The 16,934-nt window shown below is 39.9% G+C and overlaps 1 protein-coding gene across 12 annotated transcripts in view; it reads left to right on the top strand.

The window, feature by feature from the left end:
* Positions 1–16,934, top strand: part of NHSL1 (NHS like 1) — a 400,302-nt gene that overhangs the window by 336,032 nt on the left and 47,336 nt on the right. For 9 of the 12 annotated variants that reach the window (XM_081528899.1, XM_081528896.1, XM_081528897.1 and 6 more), the window contains one exon: positions 1,132–1,284. In XM_081528899.1, coding sequence (XP_081385025.1) covers positions 1,132–1,284 — 153 coding nt within the window. Of the gene's footprint in view, positions 1–1,131; positions 1,285–3,268; positions 6,209–14,079; positions 14,190–16,934 lie in introns of those variants that run through there. The other 3 variants (XM_081528901.1, XM_081528907.1, XM_081528910.1) reach the window with 3 other exon arrangements.

Here is a 16,934-nt window from a genome sequence, read left to right as displayed (position 1 = left end):
GCCGTGCTGTTAGGTACATTGAGTTAATTTTAAACATGTTCATATAGAAAGGTTCAATAGTTCATGTATGCCTGTTCATTTTATTTTGTGAATCTACTTTATGGTCTCATTTCAAGGGACATATTATGTTGTAGAAACGCGTATGCCCAGTGTGTCCTCTGTGGCATAGGTCAGAGTTAGGGGAAGATTCCCCCTGTCGTATCTTCTGGTTTTACAGGTGTTAGACTTGTCACCCCCAGTAAACACCTCAACACAGAGTCCTTCTCAAACTTCTCTAGTCTCTCCAACGCTGGCTTACAGCAATGGCTATATAAAAAGTATTTTAAAAAATCGCTGTTGAATTTGTATGGTGTTGTCAGTTTCATGTTTCGATCCATTGGTAGCCCCTCTTGGGTTGTGTTGTCAGGAAAAATCAAATAGACAAAGCAATCCTAAGCCCTAAAATGTAAAAGGAAAATTATCATAGAGATTTAACCTACCATTTCTTCCTCTGATGTCCTCAGCCTCTTTTGTGTTGGAAAAATTCAATTGAATTGGGTTATACTGGGAAAAATCAATTGCATTGGAGTTTCTAAAAACATTTGAATATGAGCATATTCCATGAAAGCAGGAAATGCAGAGAAAATTTTTCAGCACAAATGGATTTCTAATTGAACTATGCTATTTAAATGTATTACATTGAATGTTTATGCTTAGTTTTTAAAAATTTAAGTGAGTTTATAACAGTGGTGATTTAAAATAATGCTTTAGAGAGGAAAGAATTGGTGCCAGGTTCTTAGTAGAAAAGTTGTTTGATGTCTTGTGATCTAACATTTACTAGTGTAATGACATAGTATAGTTGACTAATAGATATTTGTCATGATGGAGTGAAGCAGGAGGTCTTTATTGATTTTGTTAATTATTTTCTAACTTTGGAGTAAAAGGAGGGCCTAAAAAGCTGGGAAGCAATTAACTGAACAAACACAAAGCACAGTGGAAAGGACCCCTGGGGTCTAAGATTGAATCTTATTCAGCATTTGTTCCATTTCTCCCTTGCTGGTCTTACCTATGAGTGTGTTAGGTACCCAGAACCCGTCTTTATGTAACGCAGTAAATTTAACACTTGAATATATTCTCTCTCTGTTTCTACAGCTGTTTCCAACCTAGATGAGGAGAGTCGATGGACAGTCCACTACACTGCTCCATGGCACCAGCAGGAGAATGTGTTCCTCCCCACCACAAGACCCCCCTGCGTAGAGGACCTGCACCGCCAAGCCAAGCTCAACCTCAAATCAGTACTGAGGGGTAAGATGAAACCCTCCAAGCTTGATGTTCTTGCATTCTTGGCTGTTAGAAATGAAAACATAGATTCGGTTGCTATTTATAATGAACTTATAGTATGCTGTGTCTTTATAAGTTATCATAAATACAACCTAATACATGCTGAGTATGTTCTGGTGTCTATAGAAAGCTGCCTATTTACAGATAGGCAAATGTATCCTCAAGGAGGCTTCTATGGGTTAGAACCATTTCAGTTCAGTTCAGTTCAGTCGCTCAGTCGTGTCCGACTCTTTGCAACCCCATGAACTGCAGCAGGCCAGGCCTCCCTGTCCATCACCAACTCCCAGAGTTTACCCAGACTCATGTCCATTGAGTCGGTGATGCCATCCAACCATCTCATCCTCTGTCATCCCCTTCTCTTCCTGCCCTCAATCTTTCCCAGCTTCAGGGTCTTTTCAAATGAGTCAGCCCTTCGCATGAGGTGGCCAAAATATTGGCGTTTCAGGTTCAACATCAGTCCTTCCAATGAACACCCAGGACTGATCTCCTTTAGGATGGACTGGTTGGATCTCCTTGCAGTCCAAGGGACTCTCAAGAGTCTTCTCCAACACCATAGTTCAAAAGCATCAATTCTTCTTAAGAAAGTGCTCAGCTTTCTTTATAGTCCAACTCTCACATCCATACATGACCACTGGAAAAACCATAGCCTTGACTAGACAGACCTTTGTTGACAAAGTAATGTCTCTGCTTTTTAATATGCTGTCTAGGTTGGTCATAACTTTCCTTCCAAGGAGTAAGTGCCTTTTAATTTCATGGCTGCAGTCACCATCTGCAGTGATTTTGGAGCCCAGAAAAATAAAATCAGCCACTGTTTCCACTGTTTCTCCATCTATTTGCCATGAAGTGATGGGCCTAGGTGCCGTGATCTTAGTTTTCTGAATGTTGAGCTTTAAGCCAACTTTTTCATTCTCCTCTTTCACTTTCATCAAGAGATTCTTTAGTTCTTCTTCACTTTCTGCCATAAGGGTGGTGTCATCCGCATATCTGAGGTTATTGATATTTCTCCTGGCAATCTTGATTCCAGCTTGTGCTTCCTCCAGCCCAGCATTTCTCATGATGTACTCTGCATATAAGTTAAATAAACAGGGTGACAATATACAGCCTTGACGTACTCCTTTTCCTAATTGGAACCAGTCTGTTGTTCCATGTCCAGTTCTAACTGTTGCTTCCTGACCTGCATACAGGTTTCTCAAGAGACAGATCAGATGGTCTGGTATTCCCATCTCTTTCAGAATTTTCCACAGTTTATTGTGATCCACACAGTCAAAGGCTTTGGCATAGTCAATAAGGCAGAAATAGATGTTTTTCTGGAACTCTCTTGCTTTTTCAATGATCCAGCGGATGTTGGCAATTTGATCTCTGGTTCCTCTGCCTTTTCTAAAACCAGCTTGAACATCTGGAAGTTCACGGTTCACGTATTGCTGAAGGCTGGCTTGGAGAATTTTGAGCATTACTTTACTATCATGTGAGATGAGTGCAATTGTGCGGTAGTTTGAGCATTCTTTGGCATTGCCTTTCTTTGGTATTGGAATGAAGACTGACCTTTTCCAGTCCTGTGGCCACTGCTGAGTTTTCCAGATTTGCTGACATATTGAGTGCAGCACTTAGCATGTTTAAACCACCAGTACTCAAATAAACCCCTGCCGATATTGGAAATTTTGCCACTGCTTTTTTAAGACCATAGTTTAAATATTCAGAGCAAATTGTTAAAGTTAGTACTTTGTAATGATCTGTTCAGTTAATTCAAGTTGGGTGGAAAGGACACCTAAATACATACTTGAGGGCGTGCAGAGTGGTTTGATTTACCAAAATTTGGGCTGACCCCAGCAGTACTCGTTCTAGTCCAGGTGGGCAGAGTGCACTGTGGCTGGTAGGAAATCCAAGAAGAGTAGACACTTGTATCTAGTTTAAAATTCTCATTTTAACCTCAACTTGTTGATGTTGGTAAAAGTGTATACATGGCAAAGAGGACATTCTCAAAGTGATAAAGAAGGGAAGAAGAAGTAATTTTTAAAGAAGAAGTGATTTTTAAGATTCAGAGTTTTTCAGCCACTAAGTCATGTTGAAGTCTTCGTGACCCCACATACTGTATGTAGCATGCCAGGCTCCTCTGTCCTTCACTGTCTCCCATAGTTTGCTCAAATTCATGTCCATTGAATTGGTTATGCTATCTGACCATCTCATCCTCTGTTGCCCCCTTCTCCTTTTGCCTTCAGTCTTTCCCAGTGTCAGGGTCTTTTCCAGTGAGTCAGCTCTTCGCATCAGGTGGCCGAAATATTGGAACTTCAGCATCAGTCCTTCCAATGAATAGTGAGGGTTGATTTCCTTTAGGATTGAGTGGTTTGACCTCCATGCAGTCTGAGGGATGCTCAGGAGTCTTCTCCAACACCATAGTTCGAAAGTATCGATTCAGATTTAGAGACTTTCCCTTAAAACAAAAAACCAACATTCTTTTTCTCCTAGATGCTGTTTCTACCAGTTTTCTCCTACCATGTGCTGTTTGGGGTCTAATTATACTAAAAAAAGTACTTGTTGCTTATGTGCAATTTAATTTAACTGGACGTATCCTGTATTTTATCTAATTGTGAAAGACTTACATCTGGAGAAATACTGTTACTGATTGAAGGAAACCCCAGCTTGAGGATCCCTCTAATTTTCATGATAGTTTTCACTTGTGTATCAATTGTTAACTAATTCATTTATTAATGTGCTCTGATTATTAGCTAACAGTTAACACTCAACTATATATGAAGTACTGTTCTAAACTATTGTACATTGTATCTCATTTAATCCTCACACTAATCCTACTACAGACCATTATGTGCCAAGTTTTACAGATGAAAACATGGAGACACAAAGTTTAGAAATGTGCTTGAGATCTCAGACTTAGTGATAGATCCAGAATTTAAACGTGGACCATCTCAGGCTATAAAGCCCACATTCTTAACTGCTGCCTTTAACAACCATTTGTTGGAAATCTATTATTCTAGCAAAATGCAGAGTACACCAGCAGGATCTCAGCTGTCGATAAATTTATCGACAAAAGAGGTGCCAAAAATTGCTGTATTGCAGTTAAAGAAAGCAGATCATCTCTGCTTAGAGAAAGAATAGCTGTCAATAGAGTCACAATAGATTTGATAGTCTGAACAGAACTGTACAAACATTTCTAATCATAGCCCTGTTTTTCCTTCTTTTTATCTTGTATAATGCTTTGATTATCTCATATGTATCTTATGTATTTTATCATGTATCTTACAGTGTTGGCACTGCACTGTCTAGAAAGGAGGGCATTACTGGGCTCCATTTTTCATTTAGCCTGAGTAACCCCTTATATGGGCTTCTCAAATGGCACTAGTGGTAAAGAACCTGCCTGCAGGAAATGCAAGTGATGCGGGTTCGATCCCCAGGTCAGGAAGATCTCCTGGAGGAGGGCATGGCAACCCACTCCCAATATTCTTGCCTAGAGAATCCCATGGACAGAGGAGCCTGGCGGCCTACAGTCCATAGTGTCACAAAGAATCGGACACCACTAAAGCAACTCAGCACACAACCTACATATTTAGTGACTACAAGCTTAGATGAAAAGAATCATGTGAGTTGGGCTCTTCTGTGTGGCCTTGGAGATGTACTTTGGCTGTGTTGCCTTCATGATGTGCCTAACTCCAACCAGAATTTCTTCTCGATTCCTTCAGTTCCTAGTGATTTGTCTTTAGTAACTTTGGACAAAGTGCTTCTCTACCTAGAGTTCACGTTCGTCCACCGAAGAATTAATAAGAATATTAAATGGCACAGTTCCCAGGACAAACCCCGGAGGCAGTGCCATTGTTAACATTTCTCTTGTTGCTCTGAAGGCCAAGCCCTGCCTGGTCTGGCTTGTAGAAAATACCTTCAGGAAGGTATGTGTGAGTTTGAATATTCAGGCCCAGTGGTTTTTTGATCACTCTCCAGGAAATTGTGCTTCATGACCTCTTTCATGTATTTTCAAGTACCTAAACAGAGCTTCTCTTTTCTGCCCTTAGGACACTGTACATCTATATATAGATTTTTCTGACTTTTATTTTCTTTTGAATTGTTCAGTAGATACCTATGAAATATCATCGCCCAAATTTTGCCTACACTTAGATTTTATTTTGAAAAGGTAAATGCTTCAGTGATTGCTTAAGTGCCCTAAAATGGTTCATCAAAGGGATCTACTATTAATAAAATTTATAAGTTTGGAAAATTCTTAGAGCTCAACTTTTAAAGTCTGGATTTAAATGAGCCTTGAGGGATTTTAGATAATTGATAACTTGAAGAATAGTGGTTGAGAGAGATGAAACAAGAAAGAATATCTGAGTGCTTTTGTTTCTCATCTATTTACTTTTAATCCCATGTACCTTCACATACCACTTCCTTGACATCATGTTAGCAACCAGTAATAAACACAACATGAATGCAAAGTATTTGTTATATCATTATCAGTGAAGATTAAAAAGAAAAAATTCAGCCCCTAAATATATGATACTATTAAAGTATGATGTTATATAAGATTATTAGTCTAAGATAACTTAACCTCAGCATTCTTTGATTAAAAATATAGAAAGGTAAGTCAGTATTCACAATGAGTAATCTATTTTGTTCCTCCTTCTATTCTTCCTGTGACCTTGTTCACAGTTTTAAGGAAGGAGAATACTATCCTTTGAGGGCTTCCCTGGTGGCTTAGTGGTAAAGAATCCACCTGCCAAGCAGGAGATGCAGACTTGATCCCTGGGTCAGGAAGATCCTCTGGAGAAGGAAATGGCAACCAACTCCAGTATTTTTGCCTGGAGAATCCCATGGACAGAGGAAGCTGTTCATGGGATCACAGAGTCGGACATGACTAAACAACTAAACAACAAGAAATTAATAAGTAAGTGTTGTAAATATTGGTTTATATTAAAGTAATGCAGAAATGCTTGCTGGTCAGTAGACCACAGGTTTACCAAAAATGTTTTTATGAAAAAGCTAAGCTTGCATTAGTACCTAAAGGTAGATGTAGATACTACATAATATGTGTTTTAAGGATCAATTTTGTACTGTGCCAAGAGTTTTTAAATGAGTGGAGAAAAAGGTCATGGGTCCCCAGCTTTAAAGAGCTGAGCTGCTTGCTGTCTGGTGTCAAGACTGAAATAAACAAACAGTAGAGTGCTGGAGACGTGTATGAAGTACACTGGGTACGTAGAGGAGAGTTCTGTCTGCCAGAAAAGCCTTGGGAGACTCCACTCTCCCATTCCCCCATTGAAGAGAGGATGGGCTTTTATGGTTACAAATGGCATGTGAAGTGCCTAGAGAAGGTAGCTTCCATTCTGGCCCAACTAATGCAGAGATCTCTTGTATTTGTTCTTGGGGACTAGTCTCTGGAGAATTTGATAGAATTTAGTGGCCATGCTCTTGGATCAAATGATTTTATTTTAATTGATGTATTTAGTTACTGGAGACTTAGGTAATGATTTATTGCTAACAATAACACAAAAATATACCAAGATTTAAAAAGAGTATTTTGATATTAGACCCAATAGGACATCTGGCTAGTAACGAATAGTGGATTTTGCTGAATAGTAAATTTTACTAAATTTCCAGAAGAATTATACTCTTTCAATCTCCATGGTTGTTTAAACCCTTCATGAACTTCATCAGAGTTAGCTGTAATAATGAATAACCTCTATCTAACTAAATATTTAACTGAATAGTTTTAGCTTTTATTGAAAGGGGCACAATTCAGTGGGAAAGGGGGAATTGAGGGATGGGGTAGGCTTGCTTGGACTCAATGAAAGTTTAGATTTTCTTTCTTTATAAACTGTGGGCTTCGTTCGACAATTATAAGATTATTAAAGATTGTAATGAAAACATGTTATTTCAAGCCCTCATCCCCCAAAAGCTCAACTTTGAGAGGGGTAAACATACTTTCTCACAGTGTGTTTAGTAGGCAGTTTAGTTACTGCATCTGTGTAACTCCTGCCTGAATTAGTTCACAGAGCTTTTGTTGTTGACATCAGAAATGTCTAGTCACAGCTCTCTTTCCTGAAAAAACACACATTAGCAGGTCAGCACGCTCTGTGGCTCCAGAATTAGAAGTGTGAGCACAGGGAGGAATGTTGGATCTGGCTTGTGTTAATTCAGAGTCAGAAGGTTATATTTATTATATCTGGAGACATAGGAATTGAGGATATACATTGTGAAGAAATGACTACTTGTACCAAGTGATTTAAAGCAATAGAATGTGTGTGTGTGTGTGTACAGACCAACCTGTTTGACATTAAAGAGTGGTATACCTTTTTCAAAATTATAGACGAAGTTTCTAAGTTGTTCCAGCCAGGTTTCTCTGACAGTTCCTGACACACAGACTTTATCTGAAGGTCACTGCATAGCCTTCCATTGTCAGGAAGACATCAACTAGTTCCATGTAGACTTGGACAAGTGAGTCTGTTCTGGGAAAGGCTGTGGGGCCTCTCTGGATTTGATGAGGGGGCTTGATGGTGACATCTGTGTGTGTTGGGCACATGGGTCCCTGGGATATCCCAGGTGCCCTGCGGTTTTGACTGTAGAGTCTTTTCTTGGGGATCCTGTGGCGTTCTTCACAGGACTTTCTGGAAGATACCTGTCTAACCCTTGTGAATGTGAAGTGAAGTGAAAGTCACTCAGTCATGTCTGATTCTTTGTGACCCATGGACTGTAGCCTGCCAGCCTCTTCTGTCCATGGAATTCTCCAGGCAAGAATGCTGGAGTGGGTTGCCATTTCTTTCTCCAGGGATCTTCCTGACCCAGGGATTGGACCTGGGTCTCCTGCATTGCAGGCAGATTCTTTACCATCTGAGCCACTAAGGAAGCCCATGGTACTATTACTTTGGTCAAAAAATAGAGTATGATCTGACTGCCAGAAACCTCCTGTTGTTCTTGCTTTCTAATAGAAAAAGGCCAGGTTTCATGAAAAGTACATGGGTGACGTTTAGGTTCACGTCCTGCCTCTGTTGGATACTAGGAATGTATTATTTGAGTTTTATTTTGAGTGTGTCTCTTTTTAAGATTTTGAACTTGCTTTTTATCTGTAAAATAAAGATCCCAATACCTATTTTTATGGGAATAAAACCAACTTATTTAAGTTTAGTATCTCAAAGTACCTGTCCCTCAATGTGGAAGCAGAAAGTGTTTGTGGAGGAGGAGTGTCTTTTAATATAAGTGCAGTGAGATACAGATAGAACTTTCAGTCCTCTTTCCCAGATGCTGTCATGATTTAGCTGATGCTCTCCCTCCCAGCCATTATGCTTCAGAGATAGACACTAGGGAGGAGGGAGGGAGGCAGGGAACAAGGGACAGATGTCATCAGATGACAGTGACGATCACAGACACATTAACTTCATCCACATGAGCAAGATGCCTTTTCCTCCACTCCCCATCAGTCTCTGAAAGATAGCCAGGATGCTAGAGCAGAAGGCCCCTCCCTGGTCTTCTGGTTAATCAATCCCCTCTGCATTTGAATCCATTTCTTTTAGGGGTTTCCCTGATAGCTCAGTTGGTAAAGAATCCGCCGGCAATGCAGGACACCCTGGTTCCATTCCTGGGTTGGGAAGATCCACTGGAGAAGGGATAGGCTACCCACTCCAGTATTCTTGGGCTTCCCTTGTGGCTCAGCTGCTGAAGAATCCACCTGCAATGTGGGAAACCTGGGTTCTATCCCTGGGTTGGGAAGATCCCCTGGAAAAGGGAAAGGCTACCCACTCCAGTATTCTTGCCTGGAGAATTCCATGGACTGTATAGTCCATGAGGTCACGGAGTTGGACATGACTGAGCGACTTTCACTTTATTTTGTATATGATAAGCCAGGATTTATTGAAGTTAAGGGATTAATTGATAGCTACTTTACAGTTTATAGATAACTCTGCCAAGAACTCCAAGTCAGGTTTCTCACCCACAGTAGCATTGCCATCTTCTCCTGTTATTACCTATTCCAAAAAATGAGATAGGCAGCCAGAATTGTGATTCTAGTGCTGCCTGTAGCCTGTAAGATGTTGGAAAATCATATCCTATTTTTGTACTTGGCTTCTCCCTCCGGAAAAGAACTTTATTTATCTCCAAGTTCCCTTCTAAGCTCCAACATTCTGATTGGCCTCTCTGTACTCAACTACTTAAGGGTGATATGTATGCAGTTTATTGACACAAAAGTAGAATTTACAGCTGAATGCAAGTCCTGAGTTGTCTAGAATCTAAGTTTGTGTTGACACAAAAACTGCTAAGTGCATCCAGCAAATGAGGTGCTGGGCTGGAAGCTGCAGCAGAGTCAGAAATGAATCGACATGGCTGCTTTCCTAGTTTACACCCAGTCAGAGATAAGTGTATGAATAACTCGCTGACAAGGTTGATGATGGTGATATCATTGAGCCACACCCATGTCCCTGGGTGTTGTCTTTAAAACACAAATCCGATCATGCCTCTCATTAAAAATTCTTTACCAGCTTCCCACCATTGCCAGGATAAAGTATAACCTCTGTAGCATCTGAGAACCTTCCTGATCTTCCCCCATTTGTCCAGCCTCACCTACCAGATGACCCTTTCTCCCCTGTGCTGCTGTATTCCTCCTCCCAGAGTCTTCACTTTGTGCCTGCACACATAAGGATCAAGTCCTTCCGTTGGAATGCTGGCTTGTGTTGCCCTTTCTATCTATCCACACATGTCTCAAAACACTTCCTCTCCCTTCTGAACCACAACCGCTACACCTGGCCAACTCCTGTTCCCCTTGTGAGGGTCAGCTAGTGGCTGCCTGGGTTCCCATAGAGCTTTCCTGGACTCCTCAGGGCAGACCCAGACATCCCTTCCCCACTTTTCCACACATGCCCACAGAGCCTTACACCCCTCCGTTCAACTGCTAGTAATTGTGTTCACATGTTTATCCCCCACCTGTCAGCAAGACCCCTGGGAGCAGGACCTTTTCTTGTCATTTGTGTGACCCCAATGCTTGGTACTATAAATACTGTTGTGTTGGTGGAGGTCCTGGAATAGTCATCTCAACCTCACAAGGAAGATCAGTCATAGCCAGGGAACAACTGGGGAGAAGGCGAGAGCGAGAAGATTGGAGACGAGAGCATGCAGAGAGAGGAGTGGTGAAGGTCGATCCTGGGAGGCTCTTATTTTAGGGGCTTGGCAAGGAGCAGTTGGGAAAAGCGTAACTGGGGAGGAAGAGAGCAAGTCAGGATGGGGCAGTGGTCGTGGTCCTCAGGGACAGGCAGGGCCGGAAGAAAGGCTACTGAATTGGTCAGGAGGTGGCCACTGGTGACTGTCAAAAGAGTGCTTTCCAGGGGGTCTGTGGATTTCAGAAGCCAAGAAGCCAGGTGTCCTGAGATAAGAATTATTTTAATAAGCAGAAAAATAATAATATAAGTAATTTTTTCTAAGAAATAAAATAAATGATGTCGCCAAGGCAAAGAGTATTTTGAGGTGGTGGCAGGCTAAAAGTAGTACTATTACTTGTTTTAAAAACTAGAGCCAGTTAAAGCATGATTATAGCCAAAAGAGCCCACAGGAGGAGGAAAGGTTGCACATATTGTAAAGAGGGCGTGGGAGCATATTCCCTGAGTAGTCAGAAGGCCGTGAATGGGCACAGGCGGAGGTCAGGTTTTGACTTCAAACTCCCAGACAGAAAACTGGAGAAAGCAGTTTTGAGATGGAGCAAAAAAACATTGGTGTTATTTATTAGAGTCGTGATACAAGTGTGGCCCCCACTGTGTGGCTAGTTCCTTGGTGAGAAGGATGACTTCATTTGGAGCTGACTTGTTCAGTGCTTGTGAATGTAATTAGGTTGACTTTTCAAAGCCAAATGGTAATGTTATTAAAGACTTTTTTTTTTTTTGTAATGTTGAGTATTTTATTGCACTTCCTTTGGAATTTTTGTCCTTAGGGAAAGTTGCCCAACATGATGAAACCATGAATTAGATTCCCTATTGAGAAAAATGAAGTGCAAGACAAAAATAAAAAATTTACAGAATAGAATGATACACAAAGGGATGGTTTAACTTCTCTTGTTGGATTCAATGGCACACAAATTTTTTTATAATACTAACTCTGGATATGGTAACCCTGAACAGGTAGTTAACCTGTGTGAGGGAAGTCAGTTGCAAGAACAAAGGAAAAAGGAACAATCCTTGCTTTTTCAGTGGGTAAAGAGACCTGTCGCCTTTAATAGCAAGCAACACACAAAAGATAGAATAGCAAAGACAGTCACTTGAATGATCCAGGTCTTAACAAAGCACCATGGATGGTTTGAACAAAAGGCTTTTTGTTTTGTTTTTGTGTCCATGGCCAGTCTGCTGTTTCAGCAATTCCAGTTTAATTCCTGATAAACTGAGTAACTTGAGTGGCTGCTGTATTTTTGCCCAGTGCAGCATAAAAATGCTACATTGAAGGTACTGTGGATAAGGTTTGTTATCATTCCCCATACAACTGAAGTCCCTGGTGTTGGTTTAGACTCTTTACAAGTTATTTGATATTGAGTAACCTTGGTGATGCTCCACGGCTGCCAGTGATAGGGCTTTTTCATTCTAAAGTGAAATGAGATCACCTCCAATTTGGTTGTGCTCTGGTGGCGCTCAACTAGGACTTGCACACCCACAGCACCCTCACATTTATCATGGGTACGAGAAAGCTTTCACCTTAATTTAAATAAGATTTAGTTCTTCAAGTCTCCTTAAATGATTTTGGCTATGTGAAGAAAAGCAATGTTAAAGCCAGTTTTCTGCCATGGCAAATAACACTTGAGGAATAATTCTTTCCATGGTTTGCAGTGAAAAATAAAGCTAACAAACAGTTTTATCCAGTGGTGTGAATTTTTTAATATTTAATCCCTAAGTGTTTGCTGCTGCTGCTGCTAAGTTGCTTCAGTCGTGTCCGACTCTGTGCGACCCCATAGACGGCAGCCCACCAGGCTCCGCCGTCCCTGGGATTCTCCAGGCAAGAACACTGGAGTGGGGTGCCGTTTCCTTCTCCAATGCATGAAAGTGAAAAGTGAAAGTGAAGTCGCTCAGTCGTGTCCAACTCTTAGCGACCCCACGGACTGCAGCCCACCAGGCTCCTCCGTCCATGGGATTTTCCAGGCAAGAGGACTGGAGTGGGGTGCCATTGCCTTCTCCGCCCTAAGTGTTTAGGGAGGGTTTTATTCTACTCTAATAGAAATTAACTATAGAGGGAGAATATCAACCAATATGACCTCTTTTTACCCTTTTGCATAAATGACATTGTCTATGGTGTTTAATATTAGTCATTGAAGGAGATACTGGTCCCGGGATATGGAGGGAAGAGACTCTTTTCAATGCCTTTTCAGTGTATTAGTCAGCAAATTCTTTTCCTGTGTGACTGTTGAGCTGATACAATTAATGGTAAGTGTTCTCATGGTACTCCGCCTTCCGGGTCCTGACCACTCTATCTCCCCAAACACACTAAGCAGATTGAAATGAGAAGTCATTTGGAATTGTTCTAAAGTAAGCATTAGGTGTATGGATTCAGAAGTTTGGTTGTCATTTCCCCCCTCCCTTGGTGGAACCCATTCGCTTCAAAGGCAGCTTTTCCACTCTCTCCCTTCTGCCTTGTGAAAGTATTCATCACTCAGTCATATCTGACTCTGTGACCCCATGGACTGTAGTCTGCCAGGTTCTTCTGTTCATGGAATTCTCCAGGCAAGAGTACCAGAGTGGGTAGCCATTCCCTTCTCCAGAGGATCTTCCCATCCCAGGTATCGAACCCAGGTCTCCTGCATTGCAGGCAGATTCTTTACTGTCTGAATCACACGGGAAGCCCTCTTTTCCACCTTACTCCTTCCCAGAACCACCTCTCTGGGAGCTTTCCTGTGACATCTGTTCTATCTGACCAGAAATCACAAGAGTTGCCCGTGATGGAATAAGTATTGTGATGTTGGATTTGGTCAGTGTCTCTAAAGTTCTACTGAGACCAAATTTTCTTGGCTAGATAACCCTAATAGAGCAATGAGCATCATCTTCTCAATCGGCTCTTCCCTCATCTTCTTATTTACTGAACATATATACAATAGGTGCCCCTTACCCATTAAATTCTGTGTTTATGCTGGCCCTAACCCGTACGTGTCAGTTGTACTTAATAAACACTGATGACATCTCTGGTGTACCAGATAGGCAGGTCACATGCCTTGGATAAATTAAGATGAAAAGTATGGCCAAAGATAAAATGCACCTGGGTGAGGGCTAGGGACAGCCCATCTGTCACATTATCACAGGGCCCTTTCAAGCACTGAAGGTTCATTCATTTAATGAACTCCTGGTCACCTACAATGAGTAAATTGTGTGTGGCTTAGGCACCTTTAGGGCTTCCCTCATAGTTCAGTTGGTAAAGAATCCACCTGCAGTGCAGGAGACCCTGGTTTGATTCCTAGATCGGGAAGATCAACTGGAGAAGGGATAGGCTACTCACTCTAGTATTCTAGGGCTTCCCTTGTGGCTCAGCTGGTAAAGAATCCGCCCGCAATACAGGAGACCTGGGTTCGATCCCTGGGTTGGGAAAATGCCCTGGAGAAGGGAAAGGCTACCCACTCTAGTATTTTGGCCTAGAGAATTCCATGGACTATACAGTCCAAGGGGCCACAAAGAGTCAGACACAACTTGCTCTGTAAATTGTCATGTGAACTTGTTTAATCAGTCAACCAAATTGTAAACACCTTGAAAGTTGTACCCCTTTCAGTTTCACTAGCTCATTGTGAGCTAAGATTCGAACACACAGCTGTTCACTGCCAGAGTTTAAGATCTTGGCCACCACCACTCATCTCCCTGGCTGTTAGTAGAAGGTTACTTGAATGAATTGATTCATCTCCTTCCAGGAAGCTTCCTTTTCCTTGACACGTGGGTGATTGTTGGCATATTTTCTGATTGGCTATTTCTTTCTTACCCACAGTTAATAAATTATACTCTAGCACCTGGAGTATTTTGTCCATTGGAGCATTATGTCCAGTGGTGCATAATGTCCATGCACCATTAAGACATGAAGAGAGGAGAGATTTTAGAAATTTTAGAGAGACTTAATCCTTAAAGCCATATATTTTCTCCTTTTATATTTTATGGTACTTTGGATGCAAGGTATCATTGACATGATAATTGATAAAAAAGGCATCTTATAGACTCAAATGTGGATTTATTGGAAGATAAATTTGGATTTAATACTTCATATATAATAATATACTTTTATATCGTTGTAAGTATTCCTGTATAACTATATGTAGACAATTACTCTTAAGGGGAGAAGGAAGAAAAGAATGAATCATTAGTGTAATTGTAAAGCAAAAAGTCATATTTATTTAGAATCTATTATTTATAATTGCTGTGAAATTATCTAGGACAATATCCATTGAAAGTATCTATATTAAATCCATGGTGTCTTTAAGATTTAACATAGCTTTTCAGCTCACTTGATATGCTGCAAGTAATTGAGAAACTTAAAAACTTTTGACCATTTATAGTCCCTTAATTATGATCTAATTTGTTGATTCTTGAAGACAATTTCAATAAATTAAAGTACAGCTAGCTGCTTTGAAGGGGGCTTAACTGCTTTGAAGAAGAGAATTTATGGAAAATCCAAATGTAATTTTGGAAAATCCAGTGTACATGACTGGCAAGGCAGAATCATAACTACAATATCAGTATGATTTCCTCTTCAGGATTGCCAGACGCAATAAATTAATGTACTAGAAGGCAGATTCCTTCTACTTTGAAATGCATTTTGGTTTGATTTTCAGTAAAAAAAATAACTTCCCTAATGTTCACAGAGCATAATATTTGAGTGCAGTAAAATTTTTCCTATGTTGCGTGTTAAATGAAAACTCAAACTAGAATCTTTAGCTGTATAAGACCTGATACAGCTGTTGGACTGAAATTGATTATTGATTTTCTTCTAAATATACGTTTGTAGTCTTCCATGTTCTCAGTCCTCTGGTACCAGACAAAGATATATAGTAGAACTGGCTTTCAGCCTTGTCACTGATAATCTGATGGATAAATAACTGGGATAGAAGTTTGGAAACCTGGATCTTCCAGAAATGTAAAACATTTGTGTCTCATAATCCATAAGACAGGTATAATATCTGCTTTCCTTCAGTTCGCACAGAAATATTTTACACACAAATCAAATAATGATGGCCAAGGGCTTTCAGTTTAGAAAATAATGCATTTATTAAGTGTCAGGAGTAATGGCTTTAAAAATCAGTGATGTGAAAAAAAAAGTTGTTTAGACTGTGGTTCATCACAGGACATTCTCACTGAAGCAGTACATCATGGCCATTATTTATAATTAACTTTGGAACTGGAGTCCTCCCAGTTGTTAATGACCTTGAATTATAGGAGGAGGATTATGAAAGATTTAATACTGCTAGAAAGAAACCACATTCAGATTTTAAAGTATGGTATGTATAAAATGCCGTACTGTTGTGGAATACCAGCATTGTGCTTTTGACCTGAATGTTTAGACACTTTCCTAGCAGTTCATACTTGTATATACCACCACTATCCATACAACCTGAAAAATGACAAAACAGCCTTTTTTAACCAGTCCTTCTGGCTTTTAATGCAACCGTGCTTGTTTTTTGCTTTTTAGTTTCTGTTTTTTTTTAATTAAAGTACAGTTAAATTTATAGTATTATATTAGTTTCAAGTGTACAGAAAAGTGATTAAATTATATTTTATAATTAAATTATATTTTTTCAGATTCTTTTCCATTGTAGGTTATTACAAGATGTTGAATATAGTTCCCTTCGCTAAACAGTAGGTCCTTGTGGTTTACCTATTTTATACATATTTTTATATATATTTTATGTATAGTAGTGTATATCTGTTAATCCCAAACTCCTAATTTATCTCTTGTGTCCACCCCCGTTATCCCCTTTGGTAACCATAAGTTTGTTTCTATTTCTGTTTTGTAAATAAAATAATTTGTGTCATTTAAAAATGTTTTTAAGTTATTTTTTATTGAAGTAGAGTTGGTTTACAATTTTGTCTTACTTTTGGTTGTATAGCAAAGTGATTCAGTTATATTTGTGTACATTCTTATTATATATATACTTCAGATTCTTTTCTCACATATATATAACAAAATATTGAGCATACGCTAGGTCTTTATTGTTTTTCTCTTTTATGTATATAGTAATATATACATATAATTTCCAAATTCCTAATTTATCTCTCCCCCCCACCTTTCCCCTTGGTAACTATAAGTTTGTTTTCTATGTCTATGAGTCTCTTTCTGGTTTTATAAATAAGTTCATTTGTATCATAAGTGATACATGATATTTGTCTTTCTCTGACTTAGGTTGATAAATTTAAGGTCCATCCATGTTGCTGCAAATGGCATTATTTCATTCTTTTTTTCCTGAGTAATATTCCACTGTGTATATATACCACATCTTCTTTATCCATCCATCTGTGTATGGACATTTAGGTTGCTTCCATGTCTTGGCTGTTATAAATAGTGCTGCTGTGAACATTGGGGTGCCTATATCTTTCCCAGTTAGAGTTTTCTCTGGATATATGCCCAGTAGTGGTATTGCTGGACCATATGGTAACACTATTTTTAGTTTTTTAAGGACAAGAGTGCTCATT

The sequence above is a fragment of the Giraffa tippelskirchi genome, chromosome 9 (genome assembly GCF_054371585.1).
Source record: "Giraffa tippelskirchi isolate mGirTip1 chromosome 9, T2T-mGirTip1v1.2.pri, whole genome shotgun sequence".
In the NCBI taxonomy this organism is placed as follows: Eukaryota; Metazoa; Chordata; class Mammalia; order Artiodactyla; family Giraffidae; genus Giraffa; species Giraffa tippelskirchi.
Note: the sequence above shows the minus strand (reverse complement) of the source record. Positions and strands in the feature narration are given on the sequence as shown.